General features: G+C 47.8%; 1 protein-coding gene across 4 annotated transcripts in view; it reads right to left on the bottom strand.

The window, feature by feature from the left end:
• LOC144156261 (armadillo repeat-containing protein 8-like) overlaps positions 1-22,993 on the bottom strand; it is a 47,244-nt gene extending 24,251 nt beyond the window's left edge. For 2 of the 4 annotated variants that reach the window (XM_077688184.1, XM_077688185.1), the window contains exons 1-10: positions 22,762-22,993; positions 22,242-22,315; positions 22,087-22,158; positions 21,564-21,703; positions 21,359-21,391; positions 11,227-11,420; positions 4,080-4,160; positions 3,929-4,004; positions 3,048-3,138; positions 2,663-2,948 (exon numbers count right to left, since the gene is read on the bottom strand). In XM_077688184.1, coding sequence (XP_077544310.1) covers positions 2,663-2,948; positions 3,048-3,138; positions 3,929-4,004; positions 4,080-4,160; positions 11,227-11,420; positions 21,359-21,391; positions 21,564-21,703; positions 22,087-22,158; positions 22,242-22,315; positions 22,762-22,788 — 1,074 coding nt within the window. In that variant the 5' untranslated portion in view covers positions 22,789-22,993. The remainder of the gene's footprint in view (positions 1-2,662; positions 2,949-3,047; positions 3,139-3,928; positions 4,005-4,079; positions 4,161-11,226; positions 11,421-21,358; positions 21,392-21,563; positions 21,704-22,086; positions 22,159-22,241; positions 22,316-22,761) is intronic. The other 2 variants (XM_077688186.1, XM_077688187.1) reach the window with 1 other exon arrangement.
• Between the last annotated feature and the right edge of the window lie 706 nt (positions 22,994-23,699).

Genomic DNA, 23,699 nt, shown 5'->3' with positions numbered 1-23,699 from the left:
TCCTCGAAGGCATCATCATCATAGCTAGTTGTTGGCGCATAGGCCTGTACTATCTTTAACCTGTATCGCTCGCAGGGGTTTATGCAGAATTTCAATTTTGGGGGGGTGTTGGTGGGATGTTTGGGGGGGTTGTATAAATCCCTAGGCAGGGTGCTTGTGGTTGTGGAATCTTTTTGGGGGGGTGTTAGGGGGGTGTGTATAAATCCCTGACCGCTCGTGTAGCTTGATCACAATGGCTGCGACTCTTTCGTTAATGTTGAAGAATTCTTCCCCATTCCCTGCTATTTCTCTATGGATTAAGAATCCCACCCCGTGTTCTTCTTCTACAAACGAAATAATAAAAAATTGACTAAAGAAGTCCTAATGGAACAACAAAAAACGAAACTGACTTCATTTTAAGTGACAACAAAGGTACTGTGAAGGACGCAGAAGTGCTAAGTAAGAGTCGGAGCAGCGATCATAGGATGGTTAAATGCAAAGTAAAGCTCAATCTCAAAAGAGAAAGCAGGAAACTCGTGAAAAGTAAAAAACCCAGCATGGAGTCAGTCAGAGGCAGGACTGAGGAGTTTAAAATAACTCTTCAAAACATATTTGCGCTTCTAAACGAGAACAAGGATAGTGTAGACAGGCTACATGACAACCTAGCAACGGCAATCATAGAATCTGCAGCAGCTGTGGAGAAGCAGCATGTAGGAAACAAACAGGAAAACTAACAAAGAAAACGAAGGAACTAATTGCGAAACGTAAGAACATAAAAGGGTCAAGTACGGTGGATCAAGTTGAGTTAGCACAGCTGTCTAAATTGGTTAACAGAAGTAAAACGAACGACATTCTTGCATATAACATGGCAGTGATCGAGGAAACGCTGCAAATGGGAGGAAGCTTGAAAGCAACTAAGAGGAAGCCAGCCATCGGCAGAGACAGAATGTATGCACTCAGAGACGAGCAGGGTAACACTACGTACAGCATGGATGAGATAATAAAGGTAGCGGAACGATTCTACACAAGACTGTATGCCAGCGACTTTCGATCGGGGGAAACTACTGAGAGTATAAGCTTAACTTGCAATGTCCCACAAGTAACTAAAAAGGAAGTAGGAAAGGCTCTCAAAGCAGCAGGTGACGATGGCCTAACCGTGGATCTTTTGAAGGAGGGAGGAGATATACTGGAAAAGCTTGTTGCACTATTTTCGGAATGCTGAAGGACTCAATGTGCTCATACCCTGGAAAAATGCCAATGTCATTCTGATTCATAAAAAAGGGAGATACCAAGGACCTAAAGAATTACAAACCCATCAGCCTACTCTCAGTCGTTTACAAGCTGTTTACCAGTTATAGTTAGCTGCATAGGTGACAGCCTGGATTCCCAACAACCCAGAGAGCAAGGGTACTTAACCATGGATCACATCCATGTTGTCAATCAAGTGGTAGAAAAATCCACTAAATACACGAAACCCGTTTACATGGCCGAACACTTTCTCGTAGTCTATAAAAGACTACGAGAAAGTGTTCGACTCGGTACACACCGCAGCCATGCTAAAAGCACTAAACGAGCAGGGAATAGAGGAGACATACATAAGACTTCTAGAAGACATATGTAATGAATGCACGGGCAGGATAACCCTCCACACGCAAAACAATAAATTCCCGATCCGAAAGGGTGTGAGATAGGGAGATACCATCCCGCCAAAGCTGTTCACACCATGTCTGAAGGGGGTGTTCAGAACGACTGACTGGGAAAACGCAGGATTAAGGATATAGACAGAGAATACTTGAGTCACTTGAGGTTTGCAGATGACATAGTCTTGCTGACTGAGACTGCAGAACACTTGCAAAAAATTTTTGAGGAACTGCAATCAGAAAGCACGGCCGTGGGGCTAAAATAAATATGAATAAATCTAAAATAATGAGGAATATGCATGCCGAAAGCGCCCTCTTCAACTCAGAAAACAGAACGCTAGAAGCAAAACAATATAACTATGTCGAACAGATGGCTAGTGCTGACCCTAACCACGAGAGAGAAATCCGGCTCAGAATAGGTATGGGCTGGGAAGCACTCGGCAAGCACTCCAAAATATTGCAAAGTAAGCTAACTCTATCACTCGAAAGAAAAATCTACAACCAGTGCATACTGCCAGGGATGACATATGCAGCTGAAACTTTGCGCCTTACTAAACAAATGGAAAGCAAACTCAGATCGGCTCAACGGGCCATGGAAGGAATAATGTTAGGAGTAACACTTTGAGACAGGAAGCGAGCTTCCTGGATCAGGGAACGAACTCGAGTAGAAGATATCATAGCTCAAGTGAAGAGAAAGAAATGGGCTTGGGCTGGCCATGCAGTGAGAAGAAATGACAAGCGGTGGACCACGTGGGGGTAACGGAGTGGATACCAAGAGATGTGTCTAGAAGAAGGCGTAAGCCATTAACCCGATGAAGGAATGAAACAGGAAAATTCGGTGGCCAACAGTGGATTCGAGTGGTGCCGAACGGGAGTGGTTGGAAGTGAATGGGAGAGGCCCTCGTCCTGCAGTGGGCCTGAGTAGGCTGATGATGATGACGGCTCGTGGGGAAACGAAACTAACAAAACCAGTCTTGCTACCCCTCCGAGTTGTGCTCCTGTATTCCACCGCCATGCTCCCCCCCAGGAAGGCAGAGGCGCACCTTCTTCATGGTGACGGCAGGCACGGGCCCCTTGTAGAGCACCACAGCCGAGGGGGGCTGGTACTTGAGCAGCTCAGCCAGCGTGGGGATCAGGTGGTCGCTGATGCTGGCAATGCGCTGCAGCTCCGTGTCCACTTCGGCCAGGTAGGCTAGCGTCTCGGCCCCGTGCGCCCGCTCCTCGGGTGTCCGCTCCTTCTTGCACATGCGCACCAGAGTGGGCAGGGCCTTGAACACGATCCGGGGGTCCTCCGAGTGCAACGCCCCCGCTCGGCTCAGGAAGGTCATGCTGCGCGGGGAGAAGAACACCCTGCTGCGGCCTTCCCACCTCACACTGGGAGGGGAGGGGAGGGGGGGGGGGGGGGGGGGGGGGGAAGAGAAGACTAACCACTTTGCGGCAGCCAGCTGCATCTCAGTGGCCTTGTCTCGCGCCATCAAGGTCACCAGGATGTCGGGCACACTCCTGCCACCGTAGCTTGCTGCAGCAGCACAAAAGAGACGTCCGACCATCATGCTCTCAACGCGCACTACTTCCATCTGCTGCCCCATAAGGCGCAGAAATAATGCCACGATCAGGGCAGTCAACTAGCCTTGCTTCCAAACAAACAGCATAGCACGGGCCCCAGGAAACACACCCAGTCTAAAAAATATTGCCTCCCATCGTGCTTTGCGCACACACGGTAATGCAAGGTCTGTTGCAACTAGTTTCAAGCAAAGACACAACTACGTACACTTCTTTTGAATCAGAGGCTCTGAACTGTGGTGAGAAAAGAAGCAAAACAGTACCAATGCCTATCACTGCACCAGCAACACAGCATTTCCACCTGCAGCAATGCGTTTTATGTCTTCCTCACACCAACTTTCCCATGTCATGCAAGTAAACAAAACAGGTAGTGTCCCTGATCACATTTCCACAGAGTATCAGAAAACCATAAAATCAGTACAAAAACTGCAAAGCCTTGATTGCAGCATCAGTTTTAGTCACTTCCTCAACCCAAAATTTTGTCTATTAAATTTAAAAAAACTTCTTGCTCATGTTACTTCAGCTCCACCTTGGGAAGTATCAGAGCTCTTGTTTCCAGTCGACTTTTCCAGCCCTCCCCATAGATAAAGGTAAAACAGGTACGGACCCCACTGCACTACTCAGCCTACGTGCCAAGCTTGGGGTGCCAGGCGATTTCATTAGCGTTTACGTCCCAGCCATTCCCATTCGAAGCAACCTACGGCTATGGGCACCATGTGTGGCAAGAAATGCAGAAGCGCACTTACATGTCACGATTGCCTGGGACACCTTGGCATTCTGGTAGCACATGTGCGTCAAACAACGAAGACTTGGAAGCTGGACCTAAATATAAAGAAGTTTATAAAGTGGTCTGCAGGATGAGTTTCACCTTTGCCCAAACTGCCCACAACAAATTACCTTGTACACCGGGGAACAAAGCAACGCAGACAAGGCAGGAATTGCACCATGGGCACACAAGTAGTTCTGATGGTCTGGTGTCTGAAACGAAAAAAGTGCCAAAATAATGTGCTCAAATGAAAGGTCTTTATCATTGCTGAGAAGCACGTGTTAATAGTACAAGCACGTGTTCACATATATATTCAAAAATAAAAAAGAGCAAACCTACAGACACCTACATTTCATACATACAGCTATAAGGACCACAAATCAATATTGGGGGGGAAAAAACAAGGCACAGAAAGGACCAAGATGAACAAAACTATGAAAAAACATTGAAAAAAAAATGGTTTGAAGTCTGTGGGGGTGGACAGTAAGGATTTCAGTACTGTTGCTATTGTGCTTATTTAGAATTACTGAAATATGGTCAACGGTTGGTTCCGATGCCACTTCCCGGTGCACCCAGTTGACACATCCCACCTTGGGTGTTAAATTGGCCAGGGAAGCTAAAAGCTGCACACTGCCTGGCATGAGAACATTGGATAATACAATATTGCAAGAGGAAACGTTGAGTACGAGCTGCATAGCTGGCCCCTACAATGTGTTAAATAACTTTACATATGTGGAGCGGACGGAAACCATTCGGCGCATAATGCTGCCCGGGAGAGTTTACGCAATCCTCCCATGGTTCCCGTGTCCATCCAAGAAAGACCTGAGCCCCAACAGGCATGCGAATTGGACTGGCAGCAAAAATACTGTAGAATTAAGAACCTCAGCCGGCAACGGCTTGCCGACGCCTCACCACCTGGTTTTCTTGCTCTTCTGCAGTCCCTGCCAAGAACAGGAGAAATTTTCGCTAATAAAGTCTACGCTGAATCGGCCTACACTCCGGACGTCACCTCCAAATGGACAACGCATAAGCACCTTGCTAGTCCTCGGCGCCCCAACTGCGGCAGCAACAATACACCAAACCTTTTCCACCTAATCGGGGTTGTTCAGCTTACTCAACTGACCGCAACCAGTTCCTTACAACGCAAGTACGCCCGACGACTTCTGAAGAACATGTCCAACACGTCAGAAACAACCCCCAAATTTTACAGAAAATCACAGAATTCGGTCTCAAAACAGGTCTCTATAAAGTGGTATGATGGCAGATCGTTCACCCACTCTCTAGATGTCCCCCAAAAAACACCCTTTGTGGCTCCTGAACGGCTCCTATTGCACACCCCGATCATGGTCGTATTAGAGTGTCCTTGCCACAACTTCCAATGAGCATACCGTGCCAAGTGAACCCTCACAGTGCAGTGAAGACTTTATATGAACCATCTTCCCCTACCCTTTTTCCCATGTCCCCCAACAGGGCCTATTGGCCTCCTGCTATAATAAAGTCATCCATTCCATTCCATTCTAACCAATAAGGACGTTCATAAGGACGTTCTTCAATAAGGTACTGCAAACCACATGACGATAGTTAACATTACTAGGAAAGAACATAAGCAAAAATTTTAGATACAATTTCTGTTTCCACCCTTCAAGATGATCAATACTTTTGCTTTTTCCATTTCGTTTGGAAATGCAGATTGCAATAATGAAATATTCAAAATGTGAACAAGAAGATAATATCTGCTCCAACATTGGCTTGATTAGTATTTCATCGTGATCAATGCTGCAAGAGATTTTAAAGGGGTCCTGAAATACCTTCCGCCGATGCGTGGATGTACATGTAACCAAATAAAGCAATGTATTAGCAATCTCCACCCGCAAGAATTTTGTTGAAGCGATGAGTATTAGCTGAGAAATCGTAAATCAAAAAACGCGCATTATCGTCGCGCCGCGTTTCCTCCTCCTTTCAACTTACTCTCCGCTGTTGACGGCGAGCGAGCCTTTCCTCCCATGATGCTGCGCTCCTCGGCGGTGACGTACTTCCGCTATTTCGCTGCTCCCACAGCCGTCTGCTACGGGCAAGCTTTGTTGACACCATGAATTCCGCACTCCGCTCAAGGCTGGAAAAGCGAACGAAAAATCTGGCCCCATGTGTGCGGCGGCCTGGCCTTGCCCTTTCGCGGTGTACGTTGCTCCAGAACTTTGCTATCGGCGGCACGCGACTTTTTATCGGCGGCGAACTCGCAGCCGCACGGGCAGGATCCTGCGCTCGCTCCCTTGGATGCACAGCGCACTGTTTATCCAAAAAGCGCCGTATCAGATGTGGCCCCGCTGGTGCCGGGTCTTATTTTGTGGCGGTGGTAATTCCTGCCGGTGGCATGTGAAAAAGACATTTTGAACCGATACAGAACCCGATCACAAAACGCCAGTACGCCAGTTCAGCTTGGGGCGACGCGTGGTGGAGAGCGGCAACGTTGGCAAAACATGCTCCGCCACGGCCCTGAGCTTCCTCGCGCTGGAGCGAGCACCATTTCTTTGACAATATCAAACATCGGTTGCCCTGGCAACAAGGCACAAACCGCTCTAGAAGTCAGTTACCGTTGCGTGATCCCGGTTTAGCTTGGGGCCCCACCTCGCGGCATATGGGCACTGCAGGCATACTACTCACTCCCATTTGGAAGTGCGAGATGCGTTTGGCATTACAGGAGGCGATGGTGTGTGTGTTCTGGACGCCTTTGTTTCTCGATGAAATGCGTTGTGCTTCTGCGGGTGGATAGTGCTTCCCATAGTCTGGATTATCTTTCTCAAGCGGCGTACGACTCAACCTCGCATGGGGTATGTGCAGTGTGCGTGGCTAAAAGCCATCTCGGCTTGTGCGCCGGAGTTAAGTGACTTGCTGTTCGTCCCCGCAAACCGCGCGCGAGGTGAGTGCCGAATTTACGAGGGGCAGGAGGAGGCAACCCATCGTCTGTCAATCGCGGTTCGTACTTGCAACGCATGTTGTGACGTTGTGTTCGTTCGAAACGCATCTCTGGATTGTTTGGAAGTTGAATAAAATGTATGCGTCAAACCCGGGCATTCGGCTCAGGGCGTTCTCTGCGATTGCAAGAAAGAAGTGCCACGGGGCTTCAACGCTTTCTTTATGGAACGTACTCAAGTAAGAGAATATTCATGTCGTGTTATGGCCCTGTCGCATTCAATACAAACGGTTAAGCGTTTGTTTACACTTGTTTCGTTTGTCGTAAAATGTCCAAGCACTCCGGCACTCCGCTGGCAGATCAGCCGGCGAGCCGACGCTGAGCAGACGACTCATCTCTTTGCCGGAAGTGCGTGAAAAAGCCGCCCAATAGCAGGATGTCTAGCTCATGACGAACATCTGGGAATCGATGATGTAGACATGTGAAGATGGCGGCGTCCAAAAACACGAAGGAAAGGGTGAGAAAAAAGCGACCAACTTTGCAACAAAAGTGTGAGCTTTCCGCTGCGCGTAAAAGAGTAATACTTGGCACAGATGATGTTGACGCCCCAATCTAACGATTGCGCTAGTCAATTTAGTGTGCTCAAAACGCCTTTCAGGGCCCCTTTAAACTCAACAGTACAAAAAATTCATTTTTGTCAGTTTCATAAAATACGACAGTCACACATGCATCAAAGCTAGCTGCCCACTGCAACTACATTTGTTTAAAGGACCACAAGCCTCAGATGTCCACTGACAATTATCATTATCTTCTCTCCTCGATAAAATTAGAGTAGAAGTGCAAATGATCAAACATGAAACAGGACATGCAGCACGAATGTGACACCAGAAATGGGCTCATCTCTTTTTATGTCATACATGAAGAACAAGTCCAAGTGGCCTGTCCATCGAGCCTTAAATTCCCCACTTGACCTATGCATAATTTAAAAATAGATGGCAGTTGGCACAGTTCCAGCATTACTGTCAACGGCATTGCGTGTCTTCTCTGTCTTCATCCCTTGTGGTCACCTTTTTCACAGAATTGACTGCATAATCACCGCATGGCATGTGTTTCTCCACAACAGCACCCTGTAACATGCTCGTAAAAAGAACTCCGGCTGCTTTATTATTAGCCTGAGCCGCAATGTAGCCACTACAGAAAGCCTAAATTCTGCCGTGGAACTTTCTATTTTTCCCACGCAGATGCCTTTTCCTTGAAAATGCGAGACGTCCACGTAAGCCTTAGAATGTGGGAGCAAGCGGGTGGGTTGGTGCATGCTAAAAACAAGAGAAACAGAGCGAACTAATGGGACGCAGAGTCTGTGTGTCTCCTACTCTACGTCCCGTTAGTTCGCCCCATTTCTCACGTTTTTTAACATCAGCCAATGAATGCCGCATTTTTGCAGAAAAAGTTCTGCCATCGCTCACCACTGAGTGAACAGTGGTGATGCTAGGCTTGATGTTGCCAGGCTTGGCCAAAGCATGATGACTCTAACAGAAGCCATTAAGAACAGAGTTGATGAAAAAACCTATGCAGCAGTCCCCATCAAGCAGGTACTCTGCACAGCTACCTGGCCACACAGTGGGCACAATAGGCGATAGGTACCGTACTTAGCCGATCCTAACGTGCCCCCGATTCTAACGCGCAGCCGATTTTCCTGGCAAAAAAAAACCCGAAAAAACTTGCACCTCCGATTGTAACGCGCACGGAACTTTGTGACCCAGACAAACGAATGCGAGAGAAATGGGCGATTTATTTCCCGAAATAATCTCACTCATCTCACTTCTCGTCGCTTTCCGCTGACCACAACTTCTCGTCCTTGGTGCCGTCAAGAGCGTCCGCGATGCCACACTTCTGAACGAACGTTCAACCATGGTCGATGGGATCGTGGCCCACGCCTCGCACGCCCATTCCGCGAGCTTCTCCAGAGGCGCACGCTTCAGCAGACCGCACGTTTTGAACGCGTGAGAGCCGCTGCTGCCACTGCTGTTATCAAGCGCGCAAGTGGAACGATTTGACGATTTGTGTGAACGCTGATAGAAACGCCTAGGCGCCTATGCTTCCTGCGTTCGAAAAATTGTTGCTAAAGGCTTTGGCGCCATCTTGAGATGGCGATGGGTGGAACGAAATTTCAGCTGTTTCGGCAGTTTCGGTTTCGTATCCGATTCTAACGCGCATGCGATTTTTCGGCCTATTTTTCCGGAAAAAAGGTGCACGTTAGAATCGGGTAATTACGGTAAATGGGGCACAATGTCCCCAATAAAAGGAAGTTGCTGTGCCCAGATTTTGCAGCTTCCCACTCGAAATTACGTGTAGGCCATGCTTTGAGAAGCCAAGAATTTCTAACAAAACCCGTAATCTTTCATGTTACCATGTGGCAGAGAAATTCAGCTCAAATGTTGGCTCTGAATTCCCTTTATTTCCTTCTAATGTTATGCCATATTTTTGCCCATTTTGATTGCAGTCAATGCCTGATATATAGAACCCGGGTATATCGGATTACTGCATATATTTAACAGTCCAGACATCCCCGTGAAATCCTATGCAAAAGTATAGTGCTTTGTATGCACGTATCGAACTCTCGTTCACCGTCACATTCCATACATCGAACGCCGCCCCGCAGGTGCCCCTGCAAGCACGCTTCTTCTGATGGAGATGTGGGCGATGATGATGACTTCTTGCGTGTCACGTCGCTTGGGTGGTCTTCAATACTTGCGAAGAAACTCTATGCCTTCCACACCTGCTCGACCTGCTCGATGTGCTAGCTTGCGGATAGCCTCTTGAGAACGAACGAGAGCGCAGGGTGTGATCGGATACGAAAGGGGAAGGGGAACGGGAAAGCAACGGGAGGCATTGTGACCCTGCAGCATGCCCATCAGCGGCTCCGCTAGCATGGAGACCGGTGTGGCAGAGTGCGTGTTTGTTCTGTTAACGGTGGTGTGTCTTTGGAGCCATGGTCGCAAAAAAAACGAAAGAATTTGGATTTAGCGACGAATGTGGACATCATTAGACAGGCGGAGGCCAGTGAAAAGTAGTCGCCGGTTCGCCGGTTGCAGAGGCATTTGAAATTCGAAATTCCTCACACTACATTTGAGCACAACACTGCACAGAAAGCTGACGCAAGGGGAAGCGCTGCCCGGCCATTCTGTAGTGTGTCGTGTGCGTGTTCTGCGGCTGTATCAGCAAAGCGGCTTCGTTGCAGCTCCGGAAGAAAGGTGTTCGGATGCAGCAGACAACGGCATTGAGTGCATGGAGAGTGAATTAGAGAGCTGGCAGCATTCCCATGAGCCATTCCAGATGCCGCAGCAGCACGTAAGTTCACAAGTGTTGACGACAACGTGCAGGTAGAGAGATCGCAACGATGCGGCGACCGCGGCAGGGATCGGAGTTACCAAAGATGCAGACCTTATTAGCGACCCTGACGACGTTCCTAACCGCCTGCCTACAGCAGCTATGGTACAGCCTACGGCACAGAATTGGTTTGTGGGAATAAGACAAGCTTCAGGCATAAATTTCCCGATTTCTTGACCATGTCACGTATCAACATCTGCTCCCTGGAGTCCCCAATCATTTGCACAAGCCCAGGAGGGATCCCCAGTGCACTAACAGATGAGAAACACTGTAATGAATGAATGCTTACAGAAAAAAATGGCTGGCGATTACGATACTCCCTAATGCGATATTTGGGCGCAACAGCAGTGCACTGAGGCAGCACTCACTCGTGGGTTCTCTCGACGGCAGCGATGATGAGCCTCCGCGTCAGCGGCGCGAAGTGCATCTCAGGAAGGGACCGCGACCCGCGTCTTAGGCAGGGAACGCACACCATCATCACGCGCACGCCCCCCGCACGTTTTTGCCAGCATCGCGCAGACGAGCATCTCGCGCGGGCACAGCATACTCCCCTCCCCTCCCCCACTGCACACTTTCGGACAGCGCTCCTGCCGCCACGGCAACCGCCCTCCTCTCACAATTTCGCGACATTCTCCTCCTTTGCTTTCTTTCACTATTAGGTCTTGCCATCGTTCACTCGGTTACGAAGGCGACGCGGCTCAGCCCAGAGATGGGCGCCAAAGGGCTGCGTCCTAAAATATTGACAGTACTCCTAATTTTTTTACGAGGCACATGTCTGTGCAAAACCCTCCTGAGGTGGGACCCTGTACCTGACTGCAAAAAGTTAGTTACTCTGAGCTAACTAGTTAATTAACCAGCCAGTTAAAGCTATGGCAGGACTTCCCATGCAAATGCCCATTTGCAATCCTGCATGACATACTGCAAAAGATGCCCCCCCCCCCCTTAAAAGCACGAAAAAGAGCAGCTGAGGGAGGCACCTTGCATACGGCCGTGAGGATGGTGGCGATGCACTCCTGGTTGGCGGCGTGAGTCTGGGTGGCCATGAGCAGCAGGTGGCGCACCGCCCAGGGCTCCTCGTACATGCACTCCACGGGTGCCTGCTCTGAGCGGAACAGCGTGCGCAGGCAGCACAGGCAGGCCTCCACGTAGCGCGGGTCCTGGTGCACCAGTCCTGCACGGGTCGTCACAGGTACCTCAACCAAACGGCAGGGCAAGAAGCCCAGCAGTTACACACACACGGTGCAACGTCAGTTGGTTCCCTCCATCATGCAAAGCAGTGCATAGCAGCCAACGTGCCGTTTTGCAAATGTGTACCAGCGAAGGAAACGAAAACTGCCTACACACGTCACTTCCAGTGCATGCAGCAGTGCCCTTGGCTGCTTACAGCCACAAGAAGGAAACGCACAGCCTGACTCCTGTCGGAGCAGCACACAGCATGTGATAGACGATCAAATTAAATCCCAACTAACTTAAACATACCAGACACAGCCAGTGCGTGGGAGGGAGCAGTGAGAGCTGGACACAACACGATGCCTTCATGTTTTTTCGCCACTACTTCCACCACTTCCGGTGCTCAGGCACTTCCACAGAACATTGCTTACAAGTTCTTGCTCCCTTCTTCACAAGCACATACCCCACACAAGCCAAACACCTTGCAAACTGAAAACAGCCACAGCCAATGCTCAACCAACGAGAGTTCTATTTCAGTTGCACCACTTCCTTCAAGCTTGCCAGCTATCAGCAGTGAAAGTGAAGCAATGCAATTCTTGCAATGCTGTACAAGACAAAGCTACACTTGTTGCTGCAGCTGCTTTCAATTTAGAAAAAAAAAACTGTAGTAAGGTGTGCTTACCACAAATAAGCCTCGTCCAAAACACATTTAGTGGAGAACACATGAAAAATATTCAAAATGAAGTATTTTGTTGAAAGAAGTTATGTTGGAAACACATCATTGGCATTAGTATGCATAATTTTTTATCGTGCAACTGGGGGTTATACATAACAGCCAGAGATTAGTTTGCCTTAGGGGATGGCCGCTCACTGCCATGCCGAAGCAGTTCGTTAAAGGGGCCCTGCAGCACTCTTTGAGCAGTGCAAATAAACCAGCGCAACATTTAGATCACACCACCAGGAATACCCAAGCCAAATATTACATGTGCACGTGAAGCAGAAAGTTGTGGGAAAACTCACCCCACCCTCTTATATTTCCCTCATTATGCACTACTTTAATTACATAAATACTGCAAGGGCTGTCCTATTGGGAGTTGCTGGTCAACGTCACGGTTTATTTCTCCCATTGCCAGTGACGATGTACCATCATCAGCACTATGCACCATCTTCTATGCCGGAACCTGTAAGCACACTTTTGGTGTTTTTTGTTTTGAGTGTGGGCGGAGTTGGACTTACGAACTCAATACTTCACTTCCAACCAGACCAATCGACAACAAGCGTTCACTGCTCCTAAAGTCTGAGCCTGAGCCTGAGCACGTGTTTGCGAGCAGGCACCAATGGCTGCTTTGTTTCGCACCACACCAGTAATTGGGGGATGTACAACGTTGCCAAGAGAAAAATCCCCGGCCTGTGATATTTTGAAAGCCACAAAAGAGGATGTTACGAGCCACCCCCCTCTCCCGGAGGGAGTGCGCAGTCTTCGTCGCACAGTCCGAAGTCGAGTGTAGAGGGAACAATTATGCACGATTTTTAATCTTGCGTAGCTCCAGTGGTAGTGAACGGATTTCTACCATCCTTGCAGGAGGAGATTGCTGGGACAACAAACTTTACCCCAAAATGCATTCCGAATAGTCGGTGGTAAGTGCTGCAGAAACCCTTTAAAGACGGGCAATCATGCAAACATTAATGTGGAAACACAACATGACAGAGCTTTATTCATATTTAGTCAAATCACCTAGAATTGATATACTTCTCAAAAGCTTAATACACTGCCTAACTTGTGGATAAAATTATTTCAGTGATTACAGATTGCTACGATTACTTGAAACAATTTCAATGAGAAAGCAGAAAGCACACAAGGAGCCAGAAGCACAACGAAAACGTGCGAGATAAACGTAAGCAGCAACCACAGGTCTGTGTGCACACCATAAGCACGCATTACATGAGCAGTCATAAATCTACCACACCACATCCATTTTGTGTACTGTGTGCAAGAAACCAAACGCTAAAAAGCACAGCCTGCAGTAGCTTCTGGGGATGCCACAAAAATCTACAGCTACTGAACCGTGTGAGCCAAGCAATTTATGCCAAACAACTTTTTATTTTTTTTGTGTGTTAGAGCACCTTGTTAGAGCACGTCATGTGAGGGCATGAGGTGGTCACATGTGCAATTGTATAAAATGACACCCAATGAGCTGGCATTTTTGTAAATTCATGCACACTCACCATTGAAAAGTTTGCCTAAACACATTTATCAAGACCATCAAAGGTTCAGGTCACAATTTAAGACCCCTGTCAAACACGCCTATTTAAGTGCACTTACACCAAATGCCTCCCCGAATGACACTTTGGCTGCGCGTTGCTAAACGACGAAACAAAGTGCTCTTGGCCATGATGTCAGTGACGATAGCCAGGGCATATATTCCACAAAATTACTTGAAATTCCCCATTCTTCATCATGTGAGAAGCAATGCAAACACTTTGTTGTGTTGCATTGCTCGATACCACAACCGGCGCCTCACACAAGTCCACAACAAACACCGTCGGGACAGTGACTGAACACCGGCGGTCATACCTTCACTATATTCTCTGCGCAGCAAATCGCAGCAGCATTATCTTTGAGGGAAAATTATCAGAGCCGGGATTATAACAGAAAGGGCTGAAATGGGAACACAACCACAGAGCCACAAGACACCAGCTACGACAAAGCTGCAGAGAGCGGCCGCCAACACCCCACCAGGCGGCACTGGCACATTGTTGGGAGTAGAGTACCTGTATATGCTATGCAGAGCTGCGCATCTGATTTCCATGAGCCGCCACGCCATCCGTTCCAGCATAACAGGAAAGCCAGCTTTCAGTGCTGCACATCGAACTCCTTCTTCAGTTGTGCGCAAGTCAGCGGCTGCCCCACACAGCAGCTGGCGCACACGCATGCATCAACTTCACCCGGCTGGTGTGCAACCGGTGCGGCGGCTCCTACTGCGCGAAGGGTGGCTTTCCCACACGACTTTGGAACTTAACATGGCGGATAGATGTGCAACTGTGCTCCCCAAGGGGAGCTATATACAGGAGCTTTAGAGCGGCGCGCTGTCATTTTCTTGTTTTTTGTCGCTGCTTCTCTATTTGTAAAAACAGTCATCTAAACACTAGCTGTTTTATGTTCTTTTTCACAATTTTCGGACTCCTGCTGATGGGATTACTCACTCTAGTGCCGTGCGCTGTTATTTTATTGTTTCTCGTCACTGCTTCTCTTTCGTAAAAATAAATCAACCATGTGCAGTTAAAGCCCAATCGGACAAAGCCACCGAGGACCGAGAATTCTTTCGTTAAATCGAGAACTTCATAAAATCAGGACTACCATTTTACAAGCAGTTGATTCTATAAATTCGATGCCTAAAAGGAGGCGCATCCCAGCGGCTACCATGGCATCGTAATTGCGTCGGCTGCGGCGCTCGCCAGCCAATAGTTTAGCAATGCACTTCTGCAGTACAAATAATAACAATAAAACGCTAGGGGTTCTGGGGAAAGAAATTTATTTTCTGCCAAAAAGCCTGTGATTTTTGCCTGAGGGCACTTCGTTAGCATTGGGTGAACGGACTGTTAGTAGCACGCAAGCGCGTTCAACGCATCTTCGGTTCCTTCGTGAGCCCCAGCAAATCGCCTGAGCAAGTCAATAGCGTCCATGGCCTGCCCTGGAGTGGGCACAGGAGCCTTAGCAGTTTCAGGGACATCATCATTATTTGACACCATAGAGCTGCGTAAAAACAAAACTAGAAGCCTCCTCCTTTTTTTTTTTTTTTCTGATATCGTGCAATGATCTTTGTGTGTTCTGATGAAACACACTCGAAATGGACCTTTTTTCTGTACCGGCCCTCCTGGCAGCCACCACGGCAAACTAAAATTGGCAGTAAGGCACGCCCCTAAAAAAGTCAGGCTTTCAGAGAACTCGTGCAAAAGATATCCTGGTTCTGCAGTCCCTCCCGCACCTACCCATTACCCGTTACACATGAACGTCACAGTAGCAGGCGCACATTCCCATGACTAATCTGCAGTGGTCGAAGTGCCCCCTTTTCTTTACTTTTTTTTTTTTTCATTTTCGTTACTCCCTCACTGGCAGCCATGTGCTGCTCACAGCGTGGTCAGCCTCGAATGTTTTTGTCCCATTCCTTAAAAAGCCTCTTTCGTGTGCAAGTACGAACCCACCACAAGCTGTCGAAAGAAAAAAAATAAAAACGTGCAGCACTAGAATGCATAGCCGCTCCCCAAGCAGAAAGCTGAGGGGCGCCTTTTTGTTTATATTACCGGAGGAGCCTGCCAAGAATGGCGAACTGGCAGCCTGCGCATGCACAGATCGCTACTGGAAAAGGGTCCAATGCTCCTTTGCAAATTTTAGCAAATCTATATTTTTTTCTGTCCGCAGTTAAAAATACCAAGAAACTGCCGAGCGCACACACGTGAGCGCGGACTTCACGACGACCGCCGGGCAGTTAACAAAACCAACAAAATGCCTAGCGCTTGTGTGTGTGTGTGGTTTGCAGCGATCGCCCAGCGTCCCCTGCACACATTTGTCAAGTCAAACACACCCACTTAGGGAAATTGGTGAAAATTGCGGCGACCGCCTGGAAGTTAAAAAAACCAAGAAAATAACGAGCACTCGTGTGCGTGCCTCATGGCAACCGCCCAGCGTCTCCGGCACACGTTTGTCGAGCCAAGCATACCAACTTAAGGAGATTGGCCAAGTATGGCTCCCCAAAAAAAGAACTCCAGCATTCGCCGTAATGGTGGCAACACTTGCTTGGAACGAGAAAGACTCTAGTGTTCGCAGTAATCGTGGGAACAATTGCTCGGAATGAGAAATACCCGTCATAGCGTACGCCCCTCTATGGTGACGTCCAATGATTATCACTTCCAAAAAGATGAAAGAAGCTCACACTTAAAGCAACAATGTTGGAGTAAAGGTCGTTGCAGCAGCAAAGAAGAAGCAAATCGGCTGCAATCATGGACTTCAACCTTTGTGATGGTCATGAAGGTTGTGTACAGCTTCGCTACCTTCAAGTCTTAACTCTTTCAGTACGGCGCCATAGGCCATCGGACGCCGGTGTCCGATGATTTCAAACGTCCCGCGAAAGCTAAAAACGGCGCCTGGTGGACAACTAACGCCATCTGGCGTATTTATTGACAACTCATTTTTCAATTTTATTATGTTTTGTTGATATTTCGCATGCAGAGACCGTGCCAAGAGTGAAATTTGAACCCGCGGTAGTGGTGAGTTGTGTGAAAACGGCGTCCGCTGTATTTGGGCTGTATTTATAAACAAAACGGGCTTCATATCTGATGATTGCGACTTTACACATTGATGTGTAGGGTCTGGACAACGTACGGTAGGGATATTTTGCCAAATGCACCTCTTCATATCGCGTTATCACCTTCATGATAGCCTGGCACTCGTGTCAGATTACCACTACGGAGCAATGCGCGACACTTCTCAAGAGCGCTGGATTTTTTTTCAGATTTTTTACCACTAAAGTGAAACGGATTTTATGCCAGAACACAAAAAAGTGTGTTTAGATGCATGACCGACTTACACTAGAGTGGCTTCGAGGAGTGGCACAGCCGTAAGTTCCGCTAGGTTGACGGGCCCACAAAAATACAAAATTTGGTGTACAGCGTTAATATATATATACTGTATTGAATCATAGCCAAGAAATGTTGGAACAATTTGTATATCTTAGAATTCCTGTAATAACTTTTAGGCTCATTACCATCGCCCATATAAGTTGCCTGTATACTTTTTGTGCATTTTTTCTGATTATTTGACTAATAAACTGTAAGTAATTGTACCTTTCACAAAACGGCTGGTGTGTGTTTGTAAGAGCAATCTATAAGCTACAGTTACATGCATAGCAATGCTAAATGTGTCCAGTAGCTCAAGAGAAAAAAATAGTTTTGTGGAAGCACTCAAAATTTGCCGTTTTTCCGCCGTAACAAAAGAGTTAAGCCCATTCTACATGGTGCGAATTTACCTGCGAATTCGCAGCTACGACGCCGCTCGTGCGGCAAAACGATGTATTTTCGTCGCTGCCGAAGCCACCGAAATGCGTCGTTTTGCCGCACAAACGGCGCCGTAGCTGCGAATTCGCAGGTTAATTCGCATCATGTAGAATGGGCTTTACGCATTAGTGTGAGCTTCCTTAATTTTTTTAAATGTGTCATTTTCTCAAAATACTTCGTCAAATCGGGAATGGCACTGAATCTACTTCGTTAGTTCGAGTTCATAAAAGCATTGAGCTGCATAGGCAACTGTGGGGGAATCTGAATTTGTTCGCTAGATCAGCAAATTCGTAAGATCGGGTTTCGTTAGACTAAGTTTTGACTGTACCTATCATTGGCTTTTTAACATTATTTATAGCCATCTAAACGCTTGCTGTTTTATGTTCTTTTTTCCGATTTTCAGACCCCTACTGACAAGATTACTCACTCAGCGAGACGGCCCGCGTAAAGTGTATGTCGGGAACACACTCACCTTAAGGTGCATTCCCTGGAAAGTGTCACTCGCGTTTGCCGTTTAGCTGCCCCCTAATTACATTTTAGCTGAGTACACTCCGTGGAAGTGCACTTGAACAGGCACGTTTGACAGGGGTATAAGAAACACACATTTGTTACTCAAATGGCCAGGACAATAACTGCACGTCAAGAAGCATGATTAGCAAAAAAAATTGCAAGTTTGTTTCCTTTAGTACATGACGATACTGCTGAGGTGTTTATGAAAATGTTATGGCTTTGTTACAAAGCTTCAGAGATGCAGGCTATCTGCGGTCCAATCGTGTGGTAGACTCTTGTTACTAAAGTATGGCGATTGCATGAATGCATTCATGCATCCAATGCACCCGCAAATTTTGCTGTTCCCACTTGAGTGCCAATCTGCACGCCGCAATGATGCCCAGTCAACTGTTCACCCGACAGCAAGATCCACTATTAACCATCAATACGGTCACTGCACAAGATAATGCAAACAGGACTCAATCATCGGCTGGCGACCATGGTCAAACTGAGGAGGCAGGCCTTTCAACTCTGGGCAACCACCCGGCCCCCATTCACATCACTAACACCTTTCGAAGGGCTCTATGCCAGGCAGAGCACACCCGGCAATGAGCACTTCCAGTCAAAAAGTCACACAGGGGCAAACCTGACCTAACCGTGCATAGCAACACGTAAAGGTGAAACCATGGCACTAGCCCAGTTTGCTGGAACCCAACTTAGACTGCCTTAACCTCATAACACCATGCTTGCTGGCACCATATTTGTGTTATTTTACAGTAACAAACATTTTCCCAGCACAGTAATAATAAAATGAGGCTCCTGACTGGCAAGTGACATAACTAAAACAATGAGCTTAAATTGCATGTGGTCTCAGACACTGCAAGGAAGCAGGTGCCCAAAGGGGCAGGTTTTCATCGCTGCGAAAGGCCCGTGGCCTGGAACAGCATCCAGAGCCAGCCCTCACAGCCACACAGCCTGCCCCAGCGGCTCCATTAGACGGCAAAGCACGAGAGAGTACGGGACCATGAAGTTTACTCCGTGTGCGCAATTCTTGCTGAGCTTGTCTTAATTGCACGGGAAGCTCGCCCTATACTTTGAAACAGAACAGGGAAAGCTTTTTGTTGTATAGGGCATCACACAGTAGCAAGCACAGAACAGATGTCACAAATAGAGCCATGGCAAGTCATGCTGACAGCAATTTTACAATTTTTTTGGTTTTGGGACCACAATAATAAAACCTACTCAACACAAGTTCCAGGCAATTTTACAAATTCTCTGGTTTTGGGACCACGATAATAAAACCTACTCAACACAAGTTTCAGGCAATGCTTAGTGCCAACAATTACTCAGCATCATTTTCACATAGTCATGACGTTAACAGCATCGATACATAGGTACTGAAGTTTGGAGTCAGTACTCAATGCTGCCAACAGAGCCAAATCGCAATTTCCATGAGTTCCAGTTCAAAGTGATCAAAGATACGACAAGCAAGTGGGAAAAAAATAAGTAAACAAATGGAAGTGACCCTGTCCACTAGACGTGCTCCTGCTTACTGCCACTCATTCTAGTGCACTTCTAGACCTCTTAAACGACTGGGCAGCAAGCCCAGGCTAACAAGTTTTAAGGTTGACATCTGGGCTAGTTGGTTCAACATGTTAAATTTACAGCGCATTTGTAGTGCTTAAAGGAGCCATGAAGAGAAAATGCAAGTTGGTTTTATTCGAAAGATTTCGTGTTTTATAGTGCCCCCAGCGCTTGTCCGGATACAAACGGTGCTTTATTCACTGAGAAATTAAACAATTTAGGTTAAAATTTTGATTTTCCCGCTCAATCGTGCGTTTTTGTGGTCCCAAGTGACATCACGGGAACCGACCGCTCTGCAGCCTAGAGTACCTTCATTCACGCATCCGCCGTACAGGGTAGAGACACGTAACGCTGGCGCCGCCATGTTCGGTTGCTCGCTCGCCGCCGAAGCAAGTCATTGTGTCAAAACCGCGCTAAAATTATCGCCGCAACGCGGTTTACTGAAGAAGTTTGAATCATATTGTCTGTTTCGCGTTGCTAGGTCTCGTGGGAAACGAAAAGAATAACGCGTTGAGCCCGTTGGCCCAATTGCGGCGGCACGGGACCGTTCAAAGGTTGTCTCCACCCTGTACAGCGGTGTTGGTTTGTTCCCGCGTTTCTTTACGTTCCGTAACCTAGATGGCGCCACCATACCGTGGCAAGCGTTTGGTTTGTTTTTGCCCGCATTTAAACCTGGCTTGTTTTTGTTCTGGGAGAAAATATTCGTTCCCTGAAACAGTGCTCGCTCGACAAATGGGGTCACGTAAGACACCGTTGCTTGCGTCAATCGGCCAGTGTCGTCTGAGACAACCCCAAGCCCCGTAGTGCTGTGCAGCGAAACCAAAGCATGCTGTGCGCAGTACGAACAGCAGAACGCATCAGTACTTCTATGTTTACATGTGCTTTCGTAACTTCCACTGTTTGTCCCATTATTCTTATTGCTTTGTAAAGAATGTGCTCTAAATTTAAGCGCAAATCGCTCGTTCGTCTAGTTTGTAAGCTCTACCTAATTTGCGTCTGCTTCTGCCAGCCTCCGCCAATCGCAGAGCTTAGCCCATGTGACATCACAGGTTCTGTTGCGGGAAATGAGCTGGTGGGTCGCATGACCATTCCCGTTTTTCCTAATTATGTAGCTTATTTGAGCGAAGTTTACGTTAAAAGTGGTGTCAGTATGATTCTAACGAGACAATCTTTTGAATGAACCAAACTTGTGTTTTCTCTTCATGGCTCCTTTAAGTGTAGTGCATTTGATATCTTGTTTATCTTTTTTTATGCTGTAGTGTCACTATATCTAGCATGTATAAATGTTTTTCCCGTGTCAATAAAGTATCAGTTGGAAGTCAGCGCTGCATGTGTCCCTTACTTGTACTTGTGTGTGTCTTTGTTGCACTGTAAATTTAACAAGTTTTGCTTGCTTCCCTTTGGCTAAGCATGAACAAGCTGAACAAATATAAAATTTTGCTGCCAAAGGCCAGGACTCGACCAGTTTGGTTTGCTAGGGCTGCAAGCTGTTTAATCGCACAAAGAAATCCGCCAGGTGCTTTTTTCTTTCTTTTTTCACCGCACTGCAACACTTCAGTGAACGTGACAGGTTTATCAGTGTTGCATGCTCGACTACTACCAAACTTCATGAGTAGCATGTGTGTAGACGTGGCATCATCTGCCACGTTCACACACATCTGCAGAAAGAACATGAAAAGTAGCAGCTACGACTGTTCTGTGCGTGAAAAATACCGTCGGCTCATGATTGGGTACCAGGAAAAGAGGCATGTGCAAGCCAGGCAACACAGCTGAAGGCATGCACAAAGCCAAGCTTGAAACAGTTATATCGCTCACCGCATGGAAGCAGTTGCGTATGCTTTTGCAGGCCTGCACACGCAGAGAGAAATGGTCATCAACGAGACTAGCACTACATTGACGCGCGTCCACGCAGTGGCGGCGTGAAAAGGGGGGATCACATGATCACACACTGCGGCCCCCATTTCTCGAGGCTTCCCCTAGAAGCCCCCTGGCGATGCCACTGCACCCAGGAAACACTCACCCTGAAGCAAGACGGGCAGCACCCCTGCATCCAGGAGAGCCTTGACATTCTCCTCGGTACCCTTGGCCAAGCTGTTCAAGATCACTGCCGTTTCACACACAAGTTGTGGATGAGACTCCTCCCGCAGGATTTGCAGAAGCCTGCAGTGGGCCATCGCACGGGTCATTCTTGCACAAGGCAGCAACAGGCCTGGCCCAACCCTTCTACACGTCCGCATGCAGTTCTGCAGTCGAGGCACCTATCTGGCTGCTCCCAGCCCCTCCAGCACCTGAGCCTAGCTGCACTGTATCGACCGACATGCTGCACAGTACCAGGAGTTCCGCATGCATGCCGGCTTTTCCTTTGAAAATAAAAGGCACCGGTAGGTGAAGAAAAACAGAAACGCCTATCGCAGAACCACCTCGATTTCACACTTCCCGTAATAGCAAATTTTAACTCCCGAGTCAAGCGGCAGCACATAACACCAACAGTCAGGATCGTTCCCGTATGCTGGTAAAGAGTTGAGATAGAAAAGACATTTTACCTTGGCACTAAGCCCATTCGTATGACCGTTGATTTTTGATTGTTGCTTCCGATCACTGAGTTCTTCAGCTGACTGAAAATGGGACATGGTGGCTGTCAATTGCAGCATGCATGCTGCGGCACATGAGCGGGGCTCCGCTCTACAGTAGGACTTACATAATCCCTTCCAGGCATTTTTCCGGGTCGTGAAAAAACAAGAGATCGATGTACGACCTATTACATTCGACGACCTGTCAAAGAAATTGCGGACACGGCAATCATTATTCCGAGTGCAATGTCATTTTCGTTAGCAGAACATTCTAAACTGCTACACATTCGAAGTATTACATTTGTCAACCACGTGTGCCGCGGACAACCCATCGAAAAGCTTGGGCGAGCTTCACGCGTACTCTGATACAAGAAAACAAACGATTTTTCTTTCTGCAGCAGTGCATAGCCGAACACATGACGAGAGCCTGCGGCACACCCAACCATTCGTTAGTTGCGAGAACCAGCCATCAATAATGTATTAAACTGCGCGCAGGGACTGCACGAACACTTGTTTGGCGTGCATTCTGCTCTTCGCCAATTCATCCGCTTCGCTTATTTCGGCACAACTTCGAGATCAAATAGGCTTACAGCTGGGAACATGAGATTTTTGCAACAAGCTCTCACACTCCAGCCGGGATCGCCTTACCATATAAGACTGATGTATGGTCACCATTGTGAAACTTCCTGCGCCTTTTAAAGCTACCCACAATGGCTAAACAACCAATTGCTCATCCGATCATTTCACTGCTTTAAACTCCTTGCATTTGCAACATCGAAAGCACGAGGCCCTGACGATCCGTAAGTCGCTCTGGCGTTTTCCCTGCACTCCCGTAGCTCCGCAGATGCCTTTTGTTGGTTGTTGCACAGTTTTTGCACTTATTTTCTTTTTCGCAACATAGCGCAACAGTAGCGCCAGAACCCGGCTGCGGTTAGTTTTTAGAAAAGTGCGCAAAATAAGAGTTCATAAAAAATTCCCCTCTGGTGCGGAGAGGCTCTAATTAGTGCTACAGGATATAAATTATTAGTTTATAATTTTTTTCACCGCACTTGTCAGTTTTGTTTTTTTCTTCTGCAGTCGCCAACGGCAGTCGAGAGTTTCATACTAATGAAACTAGAGGGGACACTAGCGCTGCAATCGTTCAACCCCCATGTGTGACGTATACCATAACTATGGTCCCTAGATATCTTGCTAGCCTGCCGTCCCCGCCATATAGCGTCCTCGATAAACACGCACCGGTAGCTCCATTCGATTCAGGCGCGATTCCCTGCAACGCCTGCAACGTTGCACGGTGGACTGCACCAAAGCGCTCGATTCGCCGCTGCAGGAATGGTGCCGTGCACCGCGTCGCTCGATTGCTCATGGTGCAGCAGCGGTGCCGCCGCGGTGCAGAGAATCGCTGCACCTGCTACGGAGGAGGTGCAGCGATTCGGTGCCATGAGCGTTGGGGCGTTGCGGGTTGGCAGGCGGCTACCGGCAGTTGCGGCGACCGCGTGAAAATGTCCGTCGAACTCGAAGGTACGCGGGACGAACTTGCCGTCGCCGCTGATGCGTACGACGCAACCCAGATGGCCATAAACATCCAG

The sequence above is a fragment of the Haemaphysalis longicornis genome, unplaced genomic scaffold (genome assembly GCF_048455015.1).
Source record: "Haemaphysalis longicornis isolate Haplotype H1 unplaced genomic scaffold, Haemaphysalis longicornis Haplotype H1 scaffold_1, whole genome shotgun sequence".
NCBI classification, from domain to species: domain Eukaryota; kingdom Metazoa; phylum Arthropoda; class Arachnida; order Ixodida; family Ixodidae; genus Haemaphysalis; species Haemaphysalis longicornis.
This window is presented reverse-complemented; position numbering and strand designations above follow the sequence as displayed.